This window comes from Typopeltis vanoorti, chromosome 17 (assembly GCF_054136105.1).
Source record: "Typopeltis vanoorti isolate ZY-2024b chromosome 17, IOZ_Tvanoo_1.0, whole genome shotgun sequence".
In the NCBI taxonomy this organism is placed as follows: Eukaryota; Metazoa; Arthropoda; class Arachnida; order Uropygi; family Thelyphonidae; genus Typopeltis; species Typopeltis vanoorti.
The window spans coordinates 90,370,730-90,396,271 of record NC_143565.1 but is presented as its reverse complement, the minus strand read 5'-3'; the positions used below and the strand labels follow the sequence as shown (position 1 = coordinate 90,396,271).

General features: G+C 36.4%; 1 protein-coding gene across 1 annotated transcript in view; it reads right to left on the bottom strand.

The window, feature by feature from the left end:
* Positions 1–25,542, bottom strand: part of defl (Integrator complex subunit 7) — a 301,189-nt gene that overhangs the window by 109,845 nt on the left and 165,802 nt on the right. Inside the window, exon 14 of the mRNA XM_090407701.1 lies at positions 21,951–22,115. Coding sequence (XP_090263827.1) covers positions 21,951–22,115 — 165 coding nt within the window. The remainder of the gene's footprint in view (positions 1–21,950; positions 22,116–25,542) is intronic.

Sequence of the window (25,542 nt, the reverse complement as noted above, 5' to 3'; positions counted from 1 at the left end):
TTTCTATTGTGATATCTGTCATAGCATACACAGTTACCCATGCAGAAAAGTGGATATTACAGGAAAGTGATCACTTTCAAGTAAGTTCTTATCAGTTTTCCACTTAAAGAATGGGTAAAGTTAAGATGAGCAGATAGTTAAATCGATGGCAATGAATGTTCAGGTAGGCACATGAAAGAAGGTGTTGCTTCCATGTTTAGGAGGGAGAGATTATTGTCAAGCATATGCTCAAAACTCTTCTTTGATGTTTGTTTGAGCATTATCCCACAGTGTCGTGTCTGTTTAAAACATAAAAATTAAGGCAGATGGCAATAACTGCAATATGGCATCATCATCAAGGTCATCTTGATAGATATCTGCTGCAGGAGGAATGTAGACGCAGTATACTGTTATTAAAGTTCAAATTAGAGTTGGATAGCAACTGCTTCTATGTTTGTATTAAGTGGGACTTGGGAATATGGTTGTCCACAAGGATGGCAACTCTTCTACGGGCAGGTCCATCCCTTGTTCTGTCCTTACAAATGATGATAGTATTTTATAATGCCAGATCATCAGAAATATAATTTATACTTCTTAGCATATTGGTTGATGAAATCCACAAAAATTCCATTGCAGGAACATTATTATTTATTTTTGGCGGCATGATTTGGCTTCCAATTAATTTGTGAGGTTTTATTTTCAATTATCCTTGGATTTTATTCTTTTTTTTTTTTTTTTTAGAAAATTGTGGATGGCTATTGATGAAAAAATGATATGTTCATAATTTCCTCTTCATTAGGAAAAATATCCAAGATATTGTCAAACTGGACTTCTTCAAGAGCAATCTTATCAGGTGTCATCTCCTTCCAGGAGGTTGACTACCATGTATGGTTTTGTGCTTCTCTCTCTTGCATTCTTCATAAGACAAAAAGGTCCAGTCCTTGATATTTCCCATCGAATCTGTTCTTTGTCTTCTTCTTTTTCCTTCTAAAAGTGTTTTTTGTAGGGATTCATGCCTTAGTATGTGACCAAGGTATGTGGTTTTCCTTTTCTTAATGGTTTTCAACAGAGTCATTTCTTCTCCAATCATCTCTAAATTCATTTTTTTTAGCAGTCCAAGGATCCACATTTAAAGGCTTTCAGTTTATTTTCACAATATTTTGATATTGTCCAGGTTGCTGCTCCATATGCAGCATTTGGATGGCCTAATTCTTGTTTTTATGTGAATTTTTTTTTTGAGGTCAGAATGTTTCTTCACGTTAATGAAGGTTGATCTAGCAATTTCTATCCTTATTAATATATCATCATCACACTTTCCATTATCTGTAATTAGTTGAACCAAATATATGACTCTCTACTTGATCAAAAGTATTTCCTCTGATCTTAATATTTATATTGGTTATTTCCCCTTTTTTTCATATTACCAACATAGTTTTGGTTTTTTATAAGTTAAAATTAAGTCCATATTTTTCACTTAGTTTCAGTGTCTCTTCTAGTAAGTTTTAAAGATCTTTTTTGTTTTCAGCCAGCAGTACCATTCGTCTGCATATCTTAAGTTGTTTATATTTCTGCTTCCTCTGTTGACTTCTTTATATTCTGCTAATTCGTGGAAGATATTTTCAGTATAGAGATTAAACTAACCATATACGGTACTAAAGTACTATAGGTTGACCAGCCAACCTCTCATATATGGGTCCAACATAATGGTGATACTCTTGACACTCTGCTTTACTGAGAATTCCTCTGAGGTTTCTCCTGAAATTGTTTTTGAGGTGGTTTGCTCCCAATATAGATTTATCAGTAATCTGGTATCTTTACCATCTACTCCTAATTTTTTGATACATTCTATCAGTTGTTCATGTTCTACATTGCCAAAGGCCTTTGTGTAGTCAATAAAACATAAATAGACCTTTTTTGATTCTCCAGATATATAATAGTTCTAACATTGAAGAATCTTTATCTAGTCCCTTTATTTTCCTGAAAACCAGTTTTGTGTCTCATTAATTTCCAATTTCATTTTATGTTTATTTCTTTCTTATGTTAATTCTTTTGTTATTTTCTTATGTTAGGTATGTTAACTGTTTTATCTTGTTCTAGGGCAGTGTTTTTTACGTGGGGGCGTATGCCCCACAGGGAGGCAATCTGAATATTTTGGGGGGCAATTAGAAAATATGTGCATTCGTCACCTCATATACTGATATACTCAACTATCAATTATCAGCGTTGAGGTGGGGCATGATCCAAAAAACGTTGGGAAACACTGTTCTAGGGGAATGGAGGTATCCTGCCATCCGTAGATGGGCCATCAATTATTACAGGTTGGTTTGTTGGTTTATAGTTTATTTGGCACAAAAACTACAAAGGTCATACTGTGCCATACTAAAGGTTAAAACATTAGCATTTACAGAAAATTATAAACAATATGTCTGTACAAGAATATAGTTTCACAAAGCAGCATCTCTAGGTAAACAGAACTGCTGCAGAGGGCATAGCAACACACAAGGTCAGAGGTTATTACAGTAGTGCAAAACTAGTTAACAATATAAGTTAATACATAATATATGAAACACTAAGCCAGGGAATGCAGTATCTATATATATGTAAAATTATAATAGATGCCTTTATAGCAGTACAAAAATAGGCAAAAAGGATTATTATACAATATGCATGGATGAAAATTAAATTTAGCAATGCAGTATAAACAGAATGTAGGACATCTTACCTACACAAGTAGGTAAGATGTCCTACAGCACTACATGATTATTCGAAAAATAAAGTAGTAAATAAGATGCATACACAAAATGTATGTTAAGTGATGCAATATCTACATATAAACAAAATTACTGCAGAGATTTCAGCAATACATAAATAGATAACTATAGGTTAACATATATATATATATATATATATACAAAACAAGTCAAGGAAAGCAGTGTCTACATCTAGTAAGATTACAACAAACATTATACAGCATTGATGCATAAAATTTAAGTTTAGCATTATGCTATTTACATATTAACAAAATTACAGCAAGGTGATACAAATATACAAGATTAAGGCCTGTGGTAATACATAATTGGTCAGATTTAACCTAATAAATAATATGTATGTATAAAAGTTAAGCAAAAACGTATTTGCATATAAACAAATTTATGTTCTTACTAAATAACTTAAGGAAATTACAACGTACAATAGAATACACATTAAAATAAATTTTAATACACTTCCAATATTTCAGCAACGTCATGTTGCCAATATCACAGGAACGAAGCAGGAAGCTATTCTTTCTCCTAAAAGTCCTGATGGTGCCCCACTAGCGGGCAATGTTCATATTCTTGGCTGATTAGGCTGAAGGTCTTCTGATATAGGTTTCCCAAATTTGGGATAGTCTCATGCAACCCAATTTGTTTAGGTTTGGATTGTTTATTAGGGCTGAGGCTGATTCCATGAATAGCCTTTTGAATTTGAATTTACTACGGTATATTAGCGTGGCTTTCTTCCACCGTATTCTATGGCGGGTATCCAGCACATGGTCTGCAAGACCAGAGTGGCTGTATTGGTGAAACCGGATGGTGCCCCACTAGCGGGCAATGTTCATATTCTTGGCTGATTAGGCTGAAGGTCTTCTGATATAGGTTTCCCAAATTTGGGATAGTCTCATGCAACCCAATTTGTTTAGGTTTGGATTGTTTCTTAGGGCTGAGGCTGATTCCATGAATAGCCTTTTGAATTTGAATTTACTACGGTATATTAGCGTGGCTTTCTTCCACCGTATTCTATGGCGGGTATCCAGCACATGGTCTGCAAGACCAGAGTGGCTGTATTGGTGAAACCGGATGTAGTCCTTGTGTTCTGAAATTCTGATATTAGCTGTCCTGCCTGTTTGGCCAAAGTAGGATAGCTTACAGCTGCAAGGGACTTGGTATACACCAGGTAGGTCTGTGGGGGAGGGGGGGTCGGTCTTTAGTGGAGTAGATAAGGGATGCCAATTTTTTATAAGGTCTGTAACAAGAAGTTAAGTCATGTTTTTTTAGGATTTTTGTCATTGTTTCTGAGGTGCCTCGGATATAGGGAATGGTGATGGATTTAGACTAATTATTGTTGCAAGGGGGGGAGGGGGAGGGGGGGTTGTGGTTTATTGGTTTCAATATTTTTTGGATTTTTTTTTTTTGGGGGGGGTAGCTATTGGCTAAGAAAGTGTTGAGAATGTGGTGTAGTTCTGTGGTTAGGGCATTGTCATTTGAACAGATAAGTTTAGCCCTGTTGTGTAGTGTCTTAATGACTCCATATTGTTGTGACGGGGTGGAGGGGAGGGATTGTTAGTGAATGTATCTGCCTGTATGGGTGGGGTTTTCTATAAACCGAGAAAACCAAGATTCCATCAGGCTGGCGGGCCACATGGCTCCGATGCACTCCTCTCCTTCCTAACACACTTAAACAACCAACACCCCAGAATTAAGTTCACCCTGGAAGAAGAAAAAAACAACTGCTTTCCTTTCTTAGACACACTAGTCACCCACCAGCTTGATAGAACCTTGGTTTTCTCAGTTTATAGAAAACCCACCCATACAGGGCAGATACATTCACCAACAATCCCCCCGCCCTCACAACAATATGGAGTCATTAAGACACTACACAACAGGGCTAAACTTATCTGTTCAAATGACAATGCCTAACCATAGAACTAAACCACATTCTCAACACTTTCTTAGCCAATGGCTACCCCCCCACAAAAAAATCCAAAAAATATTGAAACCAATAAACCACAAACCCCCTCCCCAACAATTATTACTCTAAATCCATCAACATTTCCTATATCCGAGGCACCTTGGAAAAAATTACAAAAATCCTAAAAAAACATGACTTATCTTCTTGGTACAGACCTTATAAAAAACTTGGCATCCCTTATCCGCTCCACTAAAGACCAACTCCCCCCCCCCCCCCTAGATCTACCTGGTGTATACCAAGTCCCTTGCAGCTGTAAGCTGTCCAACTTTGGCCAAACAGGCAGGACAGCTAATATCAGCATTTCAGAACACAAGGACTACATCCGGTTTCACCAATACAACTCTAATCTTGCAGACCATGCGCTGGATACCAGCCATAGAATACGGTGGAAGAAAGCCACGATAATACACCGTAGTAAATTCAAATACGAAAGGCAAAATTCATGGAATCAACCTCAGCCCTAAGAAACAATCCAAACCTAAACAAATTTGGTTGCATGAGACTGCTCCAAATTTGAGAAACCTACATCAGAAGACCTTCAGTCCAATCGGCCATGAATACCAACATTGCCCGCTAGGGGGCACCATCAGGACTTTTAGGAGAAAGAATAGCTTACTGCTTCGTTCCTCATCTACTGTGTGTTGTGCTTGCGTGCACGTGTCTTGTATTTAAGTTCCTGTGATAATCGCAATGTGACGTTGCCGAAATATTGGAAGTGTACTAAAATTTATTTTAACGTATATTCTATTGTACATTGTAATTTCCTTAAGCTATTTAATAAGAATGTATAAACAATGTCTAAGCCTTTCCTCGAGAAAAACAAATTTATGGTCCAATGTGTTTGTACAAATTAATTCTTTCTAAAAAATTAAAAACATCACGCAATTTGCCTGAGTCTGCTAGCATTTCCCTGAGTGTATATGGCTTGGTTAGATAGGTGAAAATTTCATTCTTCTCTCATGTAAATTTTTGACAATCTGCCAGAATATGATGAATAGTGAGATGTGTGTTGCATTTTTCACATATGGGAGGGTCATCAGCTCTCAGTAAATGAGAATGCGTAAGGTGACTGTGACCTATGCGGAGCCTAGCAAGGACAACCTCCTCCCTTCTCTTTGTACGTTGACTAGAATGCCAGTGTTCAATTTCAGGTTTAATGTTATATAATTTGTTTGTTGATGCTTCTTGCCATGTTAACTCCCACTAAGCAATTAGCTTTGATCTTATAAGTTGTCTGTATATGGAACTGTCAAACAGTATGTGGAGAAGGTATGAGCTGATTTAGCAGCTGCATCTGCAGCCTCATTTCCTTTGATTCCGATGTGGTTGGGAATCCAGCAGAACTGAACATCGAAATTAAGGATTTTCATTTTGTGAAACAGGTGTAGCATCTCATAAAGTACTGGATGTGGAATATCCATAGGAGAGGAGATAGCCTGTAAAGAGCTCAATGAGTCTGTATAAATTATACACTTTTGGTAGCAGTTTTCTTTTATAGGCACAAGTGCAAGCTGAATAGCTTGTAACTCTGCTGTATAATTACTGCAGTCTGGTGGGATCTGATTTGAGATAATAATGTTAGGAAACATAGCAGCACAGCCAACAGAGGTGTTAGTTCTTTTACCATCAGTATAGATGGCTAAGAAATCAGCGTGTGCTGCTCTGTGTGCATTAAACAATTGCAGGTAAATGGATGATGGGGTATAAGATTTCTGTAGCTGACAAAGTGAGAGGTTGCAGGATGGTGTGCAAACCTGCCATGGAGGAATGCTGTTATGTTTAGTGTAGCTAATGTTGTCAACATTTATACAAACAGCTTGCATAGTTTCTTTAATACGCATACCAAAAGGATGTATAGCAGTTTGATGTGTGTGATATTGAGCTTCCCAATGCAGAGAGAAGATACTATTCCATGTAGGGTGATCTGGGAGAGATTTTATTTTTAGGGTACAATTAAGAGACAACTGTTTCCATTGAAGTGATAGAACCGGTTCATTTGCTTCAACATAGAGACTTTGAGTGGGTGAGGTGCGAAAGGCACCAGTAGCTATCCGTATATCCTGATGATGGATGGAATCCAATCATCGTAGGTTACTCTGTCTTGCTGAACCATAGACTTGGGACCCATAATCCAGCTTTGAATGTATAAGTGCATGATAAAGATGGAGCAATGAAGCTCGATCAGCACCCCACTCAGCAGAGAATAAAGTGCAAAGGAGGTATACATTTTTTTCTTTTGCACTTTTCTTTTAGTTGACGAATGTGTGCTAGAAATGTGAGTTTTCTGTCAAAGATGAGTCCCAAGAACTTGGTTTCTGTAGCTACTGGAATAGCAGTATGTCCCATTCTTAGTTCAGGATCTGGGTGATGAGTGCATTTTCGACAGAAGTGTACACAGGCACCTTTTTCTGTTGAAAACCAAAATCCATTATTAAGAGCCCACAGAGAGACATGATCAATTGCTTGCTGAAGTTGCCTTTCAATTACCCTCATGTTCTGTAAATGACAGTAAATTGTGAAGTCATCAACACATAGAGCATTGTCTACAGTGGGAGGGAAGCTGTTCGATAATTGAGTTAATTTTAATAGCAAAAAGGGTTACACTTAAGACAGAGCCTTGGGAAACACCTTGTTCTTGATGATATCATTCGAGATAGCGTACTTCCCACTCTGACTTGGAAAGTTCGCGTGGACAGAAAGTTTTTAATAAATATAGGGAGGTGTCCTTTGAGACCTAGGTTACAGAGGTCTTTTAATATGCCATATCTCCAGGCTGTGTCATAAGCTTTTTCCATGTCAAAAAAAAACTAAGACAAGATGTTCTCACTTCAGATATGCGCCTCTTATACAAGTTTCTAACCGAACTAAATGGTCTAAAGTTGATCGATGTCTACGGAAACCACATTGTGTATTGGAAAGAAGACTGTTGCTTTCTAAATACCAGAGAAGTCTGGCATTAACCCTTTTCTCTAGTATCTTACAAAGACAGCTGGTCAGGGCAATGGGTTGATAATTATTTGCTTGTGTTGGATCTTTTCCTAGTTTTGGGATAGCAATGACAATTGACTTATAAACTCTTCCTCTGCAAGTATTCTATTGTATAATAAGAGAAGAAGATCCATAGAAGATGATGGTAGATGTTTTATCATTTCATAATGGATGTCATCAGGTCCTACTGCACTAGGGTGAGATTGTAGGAGAGCTCTTTTTAGTTCCATATAATCAGCCTTGAAAAGCTGAAGAATGTTGGTAGAAAAATTAAGCCTTTGTTTTCCTTGCTGTTCTTTCAGTATTAAAAATTTCGGAGAATATGAAGCTGTTGCTGAGATTTTAGCAAAAGTTTCTCCCAAAGTATCTGCAATAGCTTTGAGATCAGCAAGAACACCTCCATTATAGTCTAAGGTGGACAAACAATGTGTACTATATCCGCCTTTCATTTTCCGGATTTTATCCCATACAATTTTTGGACTGGTCATTTGATTAACTGATGTAGTAAATTGGATCCATGATTGTTTTTGACTCTGACGTCTTACAAAATATGCTTTGGCTCGAGCATGCTTGAAAGTTATTAAATTTGATGTGGTGGGGTATCTACGAAATATGCTCCATGCTCTGCGTTGATTTTTTTGGCTGCCTGACATCCTGCGTTCCACCAAGGCTTTGGATAGACTGGAAATCGAGATGATGTTTTTGGGATGAAGGTTGTTGCTGCCTGGACAATGCATTCTGTTATATATTTTACAGATTCATTGATAGGTGTTTGACTGATGGCATCAGCATTAAATTTTGCATGATGAGAGAAAGTGTTCCAGTCAGCCTGGTCCATTTTCCATATAGGTATCCGTGTGGGTGAACATGGTTCCTGTGAAGACATTGTACAAAGAACAGGAAAGTGATCACTTCCATATATGTTCTCTTCAACGTCCCACATGAGCAGTGGAAGAATGGAAGGGGAACAGATTGTAAGATCAATTGCGGAATATGAGCAGGTAGGCATATGGAAGAAAGTATTGAGTTTATTATTTAGAACGGAAAGGTTATTATTATCAAGAATGTTTTCAATGATTCGACCTCATCTATTAGTGTTGGCACTACCCCATAGAGTATTGTGACCGTTAAAATCACTCATCAAAAGTATGGGTTCAGGCAGTTGCAAGATAAGGTTATCAAGATCAATTTCATTTAAATCAGCATTTAGCGGTAAATAAATTGAACATACTGTAATAAGAAATCCCACAGAGAAGCGAATCACTACTGCTTCCAGAGAAATATTAATTTGGACCTGATGGAAAGGAATATGACTGCCCACTAGGATAGCTACTCCTCCATGAGCAGGACCATCTCCAGTTCTATTCTTATGTACAACAGTGAAATTCCTAAAGATACAGTCCTCATTGGGTCTTAAGTAAGTTTCCTGTAGACAGAAACAGAAAGGTTTGTGTTTATCAATATTCTGGCGGATCCCACGACAGTTCCACTGTAAAAATTTTCCTATTGTTTTGATTTTATTGACTTGTGTGGTTTTCGAGAGGTTGAAGGCTTACCTTTGTCAGATTTATATTTATCCACTGTTTTAGGGAAGTATGGATGGTCAGTGTCCATCTCTTCCTCTGGTAGTGTTCAAAACATCAAATGTGTTAAGGTCAGTTGGTATGTTTAGTTTGCTTTCAGTGGGTATCGAAGTATCCATTTTTTCTGTGCAAGTGTCTGGTGGTTTATCTTTGGGTGAAGTCTCCATAATTTTTTTGACAGGTGAGTTTTCATCGAATGGGACCATTTTTGAAGTTGTCTCTGGAGTAAGGCCATGATCTCTCTGACAGTTGACACATTTAGATTTTTTTTTCACAGCAAGATTTATTATGTTCTTTACTACCACATCAGGCACAGGTAGTAGAACCACGACAGGCAGTTTGGGCATGTCCATATCTTTGACATTTAAAGCATCTCAGCGGGTTAGGGATGTACATTCTAACAGGACAGCTGAGATACTCTGCTTTTACAGATGTCGGAGGCCTAGGTGTATCAAAAGTAAGGAAGATGTTCTTGGTTGAGACCAGGCAACCATCCCTGCATATCAAGATGCATCTCACACCCATCACTCCTTGATCTTTAGGCTCTGAACATATCTCCTCATCAGAAACATCAAGGAGATCCCATTCTGATATCACTCCTCTACTAGAATTAAGTGTTCTGAGAGGTGTTACTGCAATTTGTATTCCACCCATTGTCGTTGTTCTCAGTAGTTTCTCAGAATGTTGTTTGCACATTGTTTCCACGAGGATATCACAGAACGCAATTTCTTGACAGTTTTGGGAGGTCCTGCCAGTCCTTCTAAACCTTTTTGGATAAAGAAGGGTGACATTTTCCCAATTGGTTTTTCACCTGTTGCATGAATGATTAAAAAGGTTGGTACATTTATATTAGTATCCAATATCTTTTGTCTCTTACTTCTGTTTCCATATGCTGTGACTATATTACCAGTACTTGGTTGGGACTTTGTTAGGGTCCCTGAAACATTTGAGAATGAAGAATTCATATTTAAGGAATTTTTAATTCGGCGCCAGAGCTCCCCACCCACCATGGAGCCACACATGGATGCCCACTACCTGGCAAGCAAAGACTGCGCTCAGGAGCGGAACGCCAGGGCTACCCTGGACGCTATACCGACACTGCAGCAGGTATAGGATCTCGACCCCGGACTATGGTGTGAGAGACTTACTGCAGCACTGTTGACCCTTGGAGGCAAGCCCACTAGCCGACTGATCCTGGCTGGGCCATCCAGGACCACCTGTCTTGCCGAAGCAGGGGCCAAAGTAGTGCAAGTCTACCAGGATCCCCCTTTCCGGATGTCCACGGGTCGCAATGCACGGCAAACACGACGGCAGGGCACTGGATCCCAGTGATGGTGGTCTGGAAAAAGGATAGTGAAAAAGACTCAGGAGAAGTAGAGCAAAGAATACGGGAAGAAAAGCAGAGAAAAAGAGGAAGAATGAAATGGGCCAGTACCATCACTGGGAGGTCCCCTCCACCACAAACAGGTGCCCCACATGGAGGGCAATTATTAGAGGGGTCTGGAGGCATGTGATGGACATGTCTCCAGACAACGAAAATAATGGAATGTGCACCACAGAGGGTCTTTGAGCCTCTGTGATGTGCATTCCATTATTTTTTTTTTTAATTAGTGGATTTTCATGTTGATTAACCATTTTTGACATGCCTTCTAGAGTGAGCCTATATCAATTTTCTCTTTTATGAATTCTAAAGAGACAGCAAGCAAATCATATTTTTCAGGGATGTTGTAGTTATAAGAAAGTGGGACTGACATGATGTATCAAACTTCCTACAGACTCACTCTTTACAGTTGCCTTTTTGGCATAGGAAGGTTTACAACTAGACGTTGCTATGTTTGTGGAATAATATTGCTGACTTTTTTCCTGGTATGGGATCCATTGCTCAGTTTTTATTTTTTCATTTTTTAATCTCTTTTTCAATCTTTGGCATGCAGGAGTAAGCAGGATGATTTTGATCACAATTAGGACATTTAATTTCTTGCTCTTACAGTCCTTGTTTTCATGACATGACAAGAAGTTTAAAAATGACATTTAAAGCAGCACAAAGAGTTCTGGATGTCATGCTTCACTGGGCAGTTTAGATATCCCACTTTCACAGATGTTAGTGATTTAGGTGTATTAAAAGTAAGAATGATGTTCCTGGAAGGAATCTAAGTATTACTATTCTCCTCATGGTAGTCACTCCTTGGTCTTTCATTTCAGGGCAAATCTCTTGGTGTGGGATATCAAGGGGATCCCACTCTGAAATTACTCCTCCAGAATAATTCAGTCTTGTGTGTGTGTATGGGGTGGGGTGGGATGGGATGGGGGTAACCATGACTGGTATTCCCTCCATATATGGTGCACTGAGGAGGTGCTGTGATTGATGTTCTTGTTGTTTCTACCAGAATATCTCCTTAACAGATTTTGGAGATCCTGCCAACTTTTCTGGATGAAGAAATGTGACATTTTTCCAAGTGCATGTTCATCAGTTGAGTGTAATATTAAGAATGCTGGTACTGTTGTTCTTGTTGCCATCTCTGATGTTTTCTGTTTCTTGTTGTGGTTTTCATGTGGTTGATGGTTTCTGAACTTGGTTGGGACTTGAAGCCCCCTGATATATAAGAGGGTGAAAAATTATTTATACTCAAAGGGAGGCTGACTGAGAATAGAGCTCTCACCCACCCCGGAGCTACAGATACTCACTCTCTGGCATGCAATGACTGCACTCGGGAGTGGGACACGAGGCCTATCCTAGAACGCTATACCAGCACCACAGAAAGCTTTGCATGCGAAGCTTGCTTCATCATGATCAAGTCATCCAGGATCACTGTTTTGCCAAAGCAGAGGCCAAAGTAGTGCAAGACTTCAAGGATCCCCTTTCTGGATTTCCATGGGTTGCACTCATGGCAAACATGGTGTCAAGGTGTTGGATCTCAATGATGGTGGTCTGGATGATAGAATAGTAAAAAAAAAGAGTAGGAGAAGTAGAGTGAAGAATGTGGAAAGAAAAGCAAAGAAAAAAGTATGAAAAGGGTGAGGACCATCACAGGGAGGTCCCTTCCGCCATGAACTGGTGTATCACATGGATGGTCATTAAAGGATTTTGCAATGGAGGTTGTTACACAAACTCAAAGGGAAGTTTCCAAAATAAACTTCTGACATAAACTGGAGAGTAGTGCTGAGTCTATGAGGAAGAGGGTGGCCAGAAGTCTATCACAGGATTTAGCACTAGGCCAATGTTGTTATTTAACATGTATATTAATGATACTGAGGAGGATCTTAGATGCTATATTCCATTATTTGCTGATGATGCTAAGTCACTGAGAGTGCCAAGGAATATAGCTGATACAAGATACTTGTAGGCAAATTTGAACAGATTTTTTATATCAGCAAATGACAGTGACTATAACTTCAAAGGAATTTGCTGGAAGTAATCAATGAAGCTAGAGATTTAGGAATTATTGTGTACTCATAGCTAAGGAGTTACATCACTACCTTAGCTATGTGACTTTTTAAAGGTATTCAAGCACTGTTAAAAAGAACACTATATTGTAGGAATAAGATGGTTATTCTTCCACTCTATAAGCCTTTGATAAGACCACATCTGGACCATGTGAAATCATCTCGATTCCAAGGAGATGGTCTTAAAGATATAGAGGCAAGTAAAGAAACTGATACCTGGATTGTGGGATTGTGCATTTGAGGGAATACAATCTCCAAAGTTTAAGGAATTAGAGGAGAGATATGTGACACAAATTAGTTACAGAATCACACAGCATAGATACGAGGATATACTGCAGCTTATTATGCATGATGGAGGCAGAATTAAGGGTCATTCCTAGAAGCTGGATAGGGATGCTATTAGGAAGAGAGCATGTGAGGGCCATATTCTTCTCATGGTGTATGATCAATGTATAGAATGGGCCACCATTAGATGGATGCTGTGAGCATATTTTCAGTAATAACCAGAAGAGATATAACCAGTATTTAAGTATGAGTGTTTAAAAGACCTCACTCTCAATGAGTCCTTATATTCCTGGAGGTGTATTAATAATAATGATGATGATGATAATTTCTTCAGCATATTTCACCTATGGACTTGGAATGCTCAAGTGCTGCAAAATAGAGTAGACATTTCTCCAAAAATCATGTGATTTTCGTTCATGTCCCCTTCCACACACTGAAATGCTGTTAAGTATTTCTGACAACTCATCATTTACCATACAAGATCAAAATGAGTCGAAGGCAATTTACTGATCTTCATAGTCCACAAAATTTGCATCCATTTTCTTTATGGAGTTGGAGGGCTCCATGTACAAAGAATGGGAAATCTCTATACATCAGAAATTTCCCAATCTTTAATTTTCTGTCAAATCAACTAGAGAAAAAAGATAATTTTTTCATGTATAGGACCCTATTTTAATATTATGTCCTGCACATGAGAGATTATAGAAACTATAGTACATTTGTGTCACATGAGCCTGAAAAGAAGCAGAACATAAACTTGACAGTTAACACTTGAGCTTTTCTAAATATGAGGGAGAGTCTTGATTTTTTCCTATTTTCTGATAAATCTCATCTTATATTCTTATCTAAATTTGAATGGCTAATTGCTCTTATGCAATCATGACATCAAAATTACACCACTTCTTGTATACACTAGGTCTTTTTTGCAAGAATCCTTGTTTAATGTAGGAAAATAAACAGTTCAACAGCAGTGAAAACAGCTGCTGCAAGCTATAGTAAGAATGTGTGTGTGTGTGCGCACGCGCGCTAATGCTAAAAGTATAAAAGATTAGAGGCAAAATGTTTGGATTCAAAAAAATGCAGAGGCATAACCTATGCATGTTATGGTTCCTAACGTTTTCATATTTTGATACTAATGTGACAGAAATACTTTACAGAATAACCAAAATACTATGTCAACATAATTGGTGTTATTACTAAGTGAAATACCTCTAAATAACTGTAATATGCTATATTCAACAATATAGGAAAATAAGGAACCGTCGCGTTCAACATTAAATACAAAGATAACACTTTTTGCATGGCATGAGATTTCAAGTAGAAAGGCCAATTTCAAAATGGGAAATTGGATAATAAGGGTTATTTGTGAATACTGTCTCAGATGAAGTATTATAACTTCACAGGGAGAGAACATACAAGGTATAAGAAAAGTATTAGTGAACATATTACCTTGATAGTAGAGTTTCCAGGCGGGAATTCCTTCCCGCCCGTTCTTGGGAATTTTTTTCGTTTTCCTGTTCCCGAATCCCAAAAAAATTTGGTCAGGAAAGCGGGAAAATTTTTAATAAATTATTTTTTTATTAAATCATAAATCATATTTTAATATTTTTTTATAGATTGCCATCACAATGAGTAAAGAGTATAAAGAATGTTGGGAAGATTTTAGAAAAGATAAAGATAACGAATCAGCTCGTTGCAAGATATGCTCCAAAATTTTGCAATGCAAAGCATCATCAACCAGTGGTCTACATAGGCACCTAGTATACATTCATGGAATGAAAAGGAAAAAACAGTCTGAATTGAATAATGATGAGCCAATGCCTTCATCTTCTAAGAGACAAATGACAATTTTACATTATGTCAAGGGACTGGATTTAGAAGAAACCATAAGCAAATTAGCAGCCTTGGATGGGATATCAGTCAACACCATCACAAAAAGTGAGTTTATTACATTACGGAAAGTTTCACAAGCAAAGGTATGCAGTTGCCAAGAGGTAAGCAAAGGTATGCAGTTGCCATCTTCAGTTATGACACTAATACATAATTATTATAGTAAAGTGAAACAACTGTACATCTAGAAATTAGAAGTATTCAAATGTGATAATAAAAAACTGAGTACAGAAGAACTCGGTTATAATGATCACGGTTACAGTGAATTCACATTTATAACGAATAATTTTGAAGGTATATTTGAATTACATTTCATTTAATGCAAGTATTTCATGTTTATTACAAATTCGCTTCACGGGAATAATGAACGAATAACACATGTTAGTCGTTCCTTTACTGACATTTCGTACGTATGCATTTTCTGGTTGTGGAAAAATGTCGGGAGTCAAACGGAAAATTTTATCGGTTTCCGAAAAAGTAGAAATTATACAGGAGGGGGGAAAGTGGCCAATCAAATCTGACAGTAGCAAAGAAGTATGGTTTGTCCCCATCTACAATATCAACAATTTGGAAGAATCGCGAGTTGACTCTGAAAGCTTTTGAAAACAATTTATCGAAGTGTAAAAAACTTAAAAAGCGTAATAAAAGTGACGTTGACGAGGCACTTCTTTCGTGGTTTAAAGTGCAAAGAACCGCTGGCCTACCTATTAGCAGACCAATTTTGAAAGTTCAAGCCGAAAAATTTGCTGTTCAACTTGGTTATAGCGATTTTAAATGCAACAATGGGTGGATTGATTGCTTTAAGAACAGAAACAATATTGTCTACACAAAAGTAAGTGGCGAGGCATTGTCCATTGACAAAAACGTTGTTTCTGACTGGATCAAGAATGTATGGCTGGACATCAAACGAAGGTATGGATACAACAACATTTATAATGCAGACGAAGCAGGTTTTTTTTATAATTTAACGGCCGATAAAACTTTTCAATTTAAAAACGAAAAGTGCATTGGTGGAAAACTTATCAAAAATAGACTCACAGTTTTAGTTTGTGCGAACATGACTGGTAGCGATAAAAGAAAGCTTCTTGTAATTGGAAAATCGGCAAAGCCTAGATGCTTTAAAAACATAAAGAAACTTCCCGTTGATTATACAGCGAATAAAAAGGTCTGGATGACATCTTCAATTTTCGAAAATGAAATTCGCAAGTGGGATAAAAATCTTCGCAGTGAAAACTGGAAAATTTTGTTATTGATAGACAACTGTCCTGCCCATCCTGTAGTGGCTAATTTAACAAACATAAAACTTGTTTTTTTGTCACCGAATGTGACATCTGTCTTGCAACCACTTGATCAAGGCGTAATTAGATGTTTTAAATCCCATTTTTGTCATCTGTTAGTCTTGGAACTGATAGAACGCAGAGAAAAATCTGCGGAAAATGCTTATGCTTACGACTTGAAGATCAGTGTACTTCACACAATACGTTTAATGAGTGATGCTTGGAATTTAGTGTCATCGTCTACGATACAAAACTGTTTTAAGAAAGCTGGTCTTGCGGAATACGAGTGTGAATCTGAAGAAGATGAAGAGGATAACTTACCGTTATCAGTGTAGTTAAAAGCACAAAACTTGAACAATTTTGAAACGAGCACAGAGATTAATAATTTTATAGACATTGATAATGGCGTTGCAACTTCTGGTATACCGACATACGCTGACATCTTAAAACAAATCTTTCATACACCAGAAGAAGATAATAGTAGTAGTGACTCTGGGGAAGAAAATAGCAATGATGAGAAAATCGTTACCTGGTGTGAAGCAGAAAGTGCTTTACATATTTTAACAAGATTTATAGAATCGCGATCTGTAAGTTCAGACGACACATTCAAGCATCTTAGTGGTATAAGGAACAATTTCAAACGTATGAAATATGCATCTTGTGTAAAGCAAAGCACGCTTGATGATTTTTTTATGTAAAAATGTGAAGTTTTAAAAATAAATTTTTGTTCTTTATATGTATGTATGCACATATGTATTTATGTTACCCAATATACCTATGCTGAGAAAAATCTGAAAACATTTTTAATTCGCTCAAATTATGACCTTCTTGGATATAACGAATAACGGTTATTACGAACAAATATATGCAGTCCCGTGGAATTCGTTATAACCGAGTTCTACTGTATTTCAATAGACGAGTGGACCAGTTGCAAGAATCGCAGATACATGAATGTTCACGTATACTGCAATGAGACCTCTATGAACCTTGGTTTAATAAGAATACATGGGAACTGTCCTGCAGAAAAAGTGTTATCCTTGCTTCAGGAAAGATTAGAAAACTTTCAGTTAAAACTTGAAAGTGATGCGGTTGCAATTTCAAGTGATGGTGCAGCTGTTATGGAAAAATTCGGAAAATTATCACCTACTATTCAACAGTACTGCTACAACCATGCGCTACATCCAGCTGTAACAAAAATATTTTATGTTAAAAAGTTGAAAGGTGAAGCATTAGTGACTTATAGCAGTGATAGTGAATTCAATACAGGGTCTGAATACGATACAGATGATAACAGTCATTCTGAGTTAGATGCTGTGGCCCGAGCTGATCAGTATGATTTGTGAGATGATCTATCTTCGGCAATTAGCAGTGTACGAAGAATTACGAAAATATTTAAATATTCTCCAGTAAAAAATTCTCTTTTGCAGCAAGAAATAAGCAAGAGTGAAAAGAGGGAACTAGAAGTTATTTTGGACTGTAAAACATGCTGGAGAGAATGATAGAGATTTTTAAAGATCGTAAATCCGATTAAGACTGTTTTACGAGAGCTGAAACTCTATTATCACTTATGGAAAGAAGAGTATTATGAAATACTGAGAGGTATGTTGAACTGCTTACAACCTGTAAGATTAGCAGTTGAAGCCTTAAGCAATAGAGAAGCTAATATTCTCACAAGTGAAGGAATTTTTAAGTTCCTGTTCAGTAATATAGAAAAACAGAATTCTTCATTGAGCCAAATGCTTTTAAAGGAAATAAAATTTGAATTGGTTAAACGTAGAAATAGAGATCTTGTGTCTCTCACAAAGTACTTGAGCAATGTTAGTTGCTTATGTGAGATGGAAGAGGATGAATTTTTTGTCTTGTCAAGTATGAATGAAATTGCACGATTGGAGAAATCATTAATGGAAAGACTTTTTAAAGGAACATTTACAGCAGAAGAAGTTCCAATAAAAGAAATAAAGGATGTCCTTATAGAGAGTTCTGACATTAAATCAGAATCTGATCTGAAGAGTGAATTGACTAAAGCAATATCAATTTCGACATCAAAGCCTAGCCCTATGCATGCAGACAAAATATTTGCTTCTCTAAGGAAGGAAATGAGCTTATATGAAGCAACGCATTCTTTCACTCCCAACTTGAAGATGCTTTTAGACACACTCTTAACAATTTGACCAGCGTCTACAGAAAATGAAAGAAATTTTTCCACATCAAGTATATTTGTTACAAAGCAAAGATCACGATTGTCTAATCGGGCAATTAATGCTCTATGTTTCTTAAAGTTTCATTTTAAAAATGACAAATAAAAACTATTTGAAGTATTTTTTAATTTTCAAACGAATAATATTTGCATTTGTTTTCTATTAATGTTTAATTTAATAAATAAAATATTTAAATAAGATTGGGAATGTTAATATATTGTGTGATATATGTAAAAACTCACTGTATGCTATAAGGTTTGGTTAAATAAAGTTTGCATTAATTACATTGTTTATATTTTGGGAAAACCTGAAATATAACAGAAACCTAGCCAAAATGATACCACAGTGACCCCTGTTTAGTGCTCAGGGCAAGAGATGCATTAGTCATGACATTCCGGTCGACCTCCATTTAGGAAATTTTATTTACTAATTTTTTGCTTCCACCTTTCACATGTCTCAAAACCTCTGAAAGACTATGCCGGGGCCACGAACCCTGGTTGCCCCACCTTCTCTATGGCTTTTCTGTTTATTAACATTTACTGTTATAGCCATTATTACAGATGATCAACGAAAATTAAATAAAAAATATTATTTCGGGAATTCTCGGGAAATACGATTTCCCGTTCTCGATTCCCGAAGGTTCCAAAATGTCGGGAATTTGGAAACGCTACTTGATAGTAACAACTTCAGACCAGTTCAGTAGAAATAGAGTATTACCTGGTTTTGAAAGTATCCTGTTCAAAAGAGAGTGTTTTGAACGGGATAAAAATGAGTAGCACCTTAAAAGTAGCACCATATGAATGAGTGTTTTTAAAAACAAAGTTTTTAAACAGCTTGCTTTTACAGGTAAATTGCAGATTCCAATATATAAATATCATAGGAGGGGAAAAAAATGAAAAGGCTTGAAAGCAAGAACAAAAACTTAAAGAGTGAGTGGCAAAACCTAAAGAAAATTGTTTAATTCAGCAAGGTAAAGTTATATACACAAGAATAGCACATTAAGCTTGCTATATACTTGTATTCCATGATGGATTCAGGAAATTAAAGTAGCCCTGAAAAAGAAAAAACATGTTGAAAGTTCTTAACAAATAAATGAGGATGTGTCCTTAGAGAAAACTGTAAAGCTATGTTAAGTGCAAAAGTGTTATGAAACAAAAAAGATCATATTCTTTTTAAGTGTTATAAAAAACCTTTCAGTTTTACTATGACATTTGTCATGGAAAGAACAACATTATTGGAAACTGCAGGTAGATCATAACTGGCTAAGTTTTCTTGGCTTTCTAACCAACTATTATATTTATTCATACTCTTACATGTAATGTATAAAAATTCATTATAAAAAAATTACACTCTAACACAGTAGTTGTTTCCATAATTTTTATAATGAATTCTGATCACTGTGTAACCATGAAGGAAGGACATGTAATGTAATTTATGCAAGATATAGCTTTCTAATGTGAGATAACTACAGCATTAACAGAGGGTTCTTGCCCTCTTAGCTTTTCAGCCTGGTTCCTGATGAGAAACAACACTTTGAAAAAGCTCTGAAGCCAGTGAAACCTTAATTCAAAGCACACTAATAAAAGAAAAATGTACAAGCCAGGCAGGGTTCACATCTTTTAAATAATGCAATACCTATATAACTCCATTGCTGAAGATTTTATTCTCATAAACTCTCTGGTCAATTTCAGGATTAAGTTTCAAATGACTTTATAAGAAAATGGATTTAATATTCTTTCATTCAATATCTTAAGAAGTTATTATTCTAGCTATATATTTTACCAACTTGACTTGAAAATAACTCTAACTAATCAGAATTATATTTTAAAGAAAGCAAAAATTGCAAACTGCTGATGACAAGTAATTTTATGATATCAGAAAAATAATTGTATTTATTTTAATTATACCTTGAATTTATTTACAGGTAAATAAATACAATTTAAAAGACATCAGATTTTGCAATTTGTTTCTTCCTTGAAAAGAACATTGACTACTGCCAAGAAATAATAATGATCTGGCATTTTGCAAATAAACTACCCCCCCACACACACACAGGCCCTAGAAACTATTCAGATTACTTTGTTCAACCTTTTTGTTAACCTAAGCTTATTAAAAAATATGGATTTTCATCTCATTTTACTGAGCATTTAGCAATGGTGAGTACTAAACTATGAATCCATGGTGGGATTCATAATCTGTAATTATTATTATTATTATTGCGTAACACCTCCAGGGAGTCCAAAGACTCATTGAGGGAGGGCACCTATTCTCCACCAACCACAATTACCTTCATCATCTACACCAATGCCATCTACCGCTGACCACCACGACTAGTATTTTCACAGATAATCACAAACATCCATGCCCACGGCGGGATTCGAGCCCACAGCCTTTTGGCTGGAGAGTGGATACGCTAACCACTCAGCCAATCATCTGATCCTTAGCTATGAAACTATGATACACCTAATTTACAAATCATATTATGTGCACAACTATTCATTACTTCTAATGACAGCATTCCTTCATTTCACATGTGATAATGAACACTTACATGCTTAATATATCAATAAGTTGGTATCTTTATTGCTGTAGTACCTGATGAATAGTGACCAGATGTTCTCCAAGAGTATATTAAAATTTTGTTACAGTGTCAGATGGGTCACTCATCTCCACAATTTCTTAAACTAGCTTTCAAAATTGCTGTCAGAATGGATTTATAAAATTTCCAAACTTTAGGACACACACTACACTACACTGATGTAAAAGACAATGGTCAGCCCATTAATTAAGGAATAATAGTTCCATAACTAGAGTGGACTCCTAGAAATCATCCAGAATTACACAGTTTCAAGATATTCACTACCAGCTAGCTTTCTTCTTCTTCTTCTTTTTTTTTTTTTTTGCAACAGACTCTGTAGCTGGCTGTGAAAGCAATGAAATAATGGATTCAGTAAGCCAGTTTATTTTAATTTTCAAACTAGGTTCTTGGCATCCCTTAAACATCCAACAACAACTTCATTTCCACTTATGCATTCTATCTAATTCTTGGCCCACCTATAATACTTATGTAGTATCATTGGTTGTGAACATCTTAAAAATGAGACTGATATACAACAACATCAGAAAAAAGTTTTGTTAAATGAAAAATATTTCCTAATGGAAAATCCACAATTACAAATATAAGTAAAGTGAAATTTATATATGCATCTTTGTACATGGTGAGATTATAAGTTAGATGTATGCCTTAGCAAGTTCTGACAATTTACTTACTGGTTTATATTAAAAACAATAATGTAATCACTTCCTTTTATATTTAGGTTTGATGGCCTGGTAGCTAATCAGCTTTTTCATAAACCAAATTTTGCTGTGAATGAAAAAACTAGAGTTAATAGAGTAGGAGAAACTTTGCCACTTTCACCTATGGCTGAGAACTTAACTACTATCTAGAAATGATCTAGATAGTAGTTAAGACAACTCAGATCCCTTTCTAAGACAGGTAACAAAACATCATATACAGTATAAACAGTTTCACCTTAATAATATGCATGTCAATAAGAGAAATCACTGAAACAGTTTACCTTTAAAGCTGACACAGCTTTCATATAGTGTGATATCGCCCAAGAGAGATTATCTTCCAGTCCACCTGTAGTACCAGCTTTGGTTACCTTGCTGAGAAGACAATTTTCTGCTTGGCTAATTTCCCACAGACTTACAAGCCAGAAGTGGAGATGCTCAGAACTTACCTATGTGAAAAAAACGATAACTTTAAAATCACTAACAAAGAGAAGTAACAGAACATAAAGATTAATAGAGGATCTTTTTGAGATGAACCTGGAAGGAGAGCTTTGTTAAGCACTTTTTTTTCCTTTTGCTCATTATATAAATAAATAAAAATACAAATAAATCCTCTAATGTCTTTTTATTCTCCAAACCAAGTAGACAGAACTCTTTTAGAAAATTGGTGAACAGCAAGTCTTCACCCTTAGCCATCACCAAAAGCTAAGCTCAAGAACAGCAATGATTCCAGAGGCACCAGGGGGGAGAGAATATGACAGACAACTGCTAACACATCATAGTTCTAAATCCTAACATGTACATATTATTGTCTGAAATAATGTAAATATAATGATAGGCTTAGGTGTTGGAGGTTACTGATAATAGTGTTTCATGAAAAAAAAAAAAACACTAGAAGAACAAATTACTAAGTTACTAATATTTACTATATTTCAAATCACATTTCAGAGCTCAAATTTTGTTACATTTTTGACAAGTATTGCAGAAACAATTCAAACTGTAACAGAAGAGAACAAATGTCTTATCAAAGATGCATTCTAAGGAGCATGATAAAAAAAAAAAATTGATTCAGAAAAGTCAAGCTACATGTGGTCTTAGAATGATTGTTTCTCAGAAATTTTAGGGGAAATACCAAGGGAGTGTTTCATAGCTGATGTTGATTAAAAACAGAATTTCAGACTAAAGCAACTTCTATGCAATGCAGCTGTTTTTTCCCATTTAATTCTTTGTGAAGGAGTATCCAGAGCATAATCTGCCAGTCATGATGTGACACACTGAGGATCGCAAATGCAACTCTTATGTTCTACAAGATGAATGCGAATGGTCTGTTCAAAGTATAATCTTCACATCACTTTCGAACAACTTTGAAAGTGGTGTGAAGATTATATTTATAAAGAACTTAAGCTATAATTTGAGATATTCTCCAGATATAGTGGATGGGAATCATTCTGTTGTGATCTTGTGAGAGAAACGCTGTATTTTGTCTATTTTATAGGGTTTTGGTATTGGCTAAAAAAAAAAAAAAGTCTCAAAAATAACAGTTCTGCGATAAGGACTCTGTTATGCAAACCAAATAGTACTGGCTTGTGTGTAAGTGTTTTGAGGATGCCATACTATTGGGACTGATGGAGAATGGATCACTGCTTAGTACAAGGTGTCAAAATTAAAGTATCCCTGTTTAAGACCTTGTGAAGTGGTATTCAGTGACCCAAATGCTGCAAAACTCTGCAGAAATACTTTGAGCATCATGTCGAAGCATTATCTGAGGGAAAAAAAAAAGTGGTTCCAAACAATCATCACCAGGGGAAGTGTAAACATGAAATACATAAAATTTGCATATTGGTGCAAATTTTATGTATTTCAGGAGGTGCTAGGAGGTGCTAGGAGGATTTAAAAAGATGGACATGGGATTTTTCCTTTCATTCTGGTTGTTAACACTGTGCACAGTGATGGCACTAACCTTGCCACAACATGCTTTGCTTGTTAAGCAGTACTACTTAAAAATTGCAAAGCTGTTGCTGCACTCTGCAAATTTTGTTGCCTGAACAAATATCAATGAGGTCTGCTATCTTCATGTGCTCTGCAACGTATGATTAGTTATTTTAAAGAAACGGGCTCATTGGGAGTTCGACTTGGCAGAGGTTAAAAACAAATTAGTTCGCATCGAGTAAATGAAGTTGCTACTGCCATTGTGGAGTAGTCCATGAATAACAGCGTTGGTTCCTGCAATGCACATGCTGTATCAAGACACATGGTTGTGCCTTACACAACTATCTGGAAAATTCTATGGAAGATTCTGCATTTCTACCCATTCAAGATAATCCTGACATAGGAGTTGCCCTGCAGGACTTCGAAAGTTGACTAACATTTGCTTTAACATTCCTTGCTCAAGCTGAGTTGGATACTGCATGGTCGTGGATGATTTTGTGGGAAGGTGAGGCTCACTTTCACCAGAATGAAGCTGTGAATATCTACAACTGTTAGGTATGGGTTAAGCAAAATCCAATCTACCAGATTCCTTGGCTTTCATCCAAAGTTACTGTCTAGTGCAGGTTTATAGATCTGTTTATCATTGGTCACAGGACTTGACTAACGAATGTCTTCACAGAAGAACATTTGCCAGTCAGGTCCTGTGAGCTGCTCAATTACTGCTGAGAGGTATCATGATATGATAAACAATTATGTTGTGCGACAGCTACATCAGTGCCTGTGCATGGATTCAGTCATTTTCATGCAGGATGGTGGTTCCCCCTCTACACATCAGTCGATCATACAGGAGGTTCTTTGAGAACATTTCACAAAAGCCAAAGTGATCAGTCATGCATTTCCCACTGCATGGCTTCTGCATTCACCTGATCTGATCCCCCCCCATGACTTCTGGCTCTGGGGATGTCTCAAAAACAGGATTTATCGAGATCATCCTGATAACTTGCCAGCACTGAAAGACAGCATAATGCAGCATGTGCACAAAATCAGTCCTAACCAGCTACGTTCTGCCATTGAACAACGGAAGTTGTGGCATACCAGGAAGGGCAATATGTTGAACAGTACAGCCCATGTATGCATAATGGAAGTGAACAAAAATGTGTTATTTATGCTTGTGTTGCTTTTTTTCCTTCTTACACACACTGACATAGGAGTTGATACATACACAGAAAAATTACTACATCTACATTCGGTACATCATACAGTGCCCCTGGTGGTGAATTTTGGAACTACTCCTTTTTTTCCTCTAAGATATTGCTTCCACATGAAGCACAATGTATTCCTGTAAAGTTTCACAACCTTTGGATCACTGGGTGGCACTCAAAAGGTCTTAAAACAGGGATGTTTTAATTCTGATCATCCTAAACCTAATTTCCACTGTGTATGTGTATAGGTTTCCTATAAACACAAAAGGGTAATGAATCATTAGGTCATCATGCATCTAGTGTGCATATCTAGGAAAGGAAGACAGCTGTTTGTTTCTTTTTTCTATAGTGAAATGTATTTTTGGATGTAGGTTCTTTAAATACACTAAATAATAATAATAATAATATAAGTATATCTACAAAGAATAATAAAAATGGCATTGATTTTGCTGTAAAGAAACAGCCATCAAGATCACCTAGTGGAAGACATTTCCATATTATGAGGAATCTTTTGACTCAGGCTGTAATTTTTAAAAATGGCAGTCTTCCTCAGAGCGGAAGAGTGAAAAATTACGTAGAAACCAGGAAACATTAAAATATGGATTTCATGGATGAAGAAATGTAGCAATAGTTATCTAAATGCCAGAAATAATCTTTTTTTTTTTAAATCAAACTTAAAAATAAATAAATAAAATAAAACAAAAAAAACTCATCATGATTACAATTTTACACAACTGGATAATAT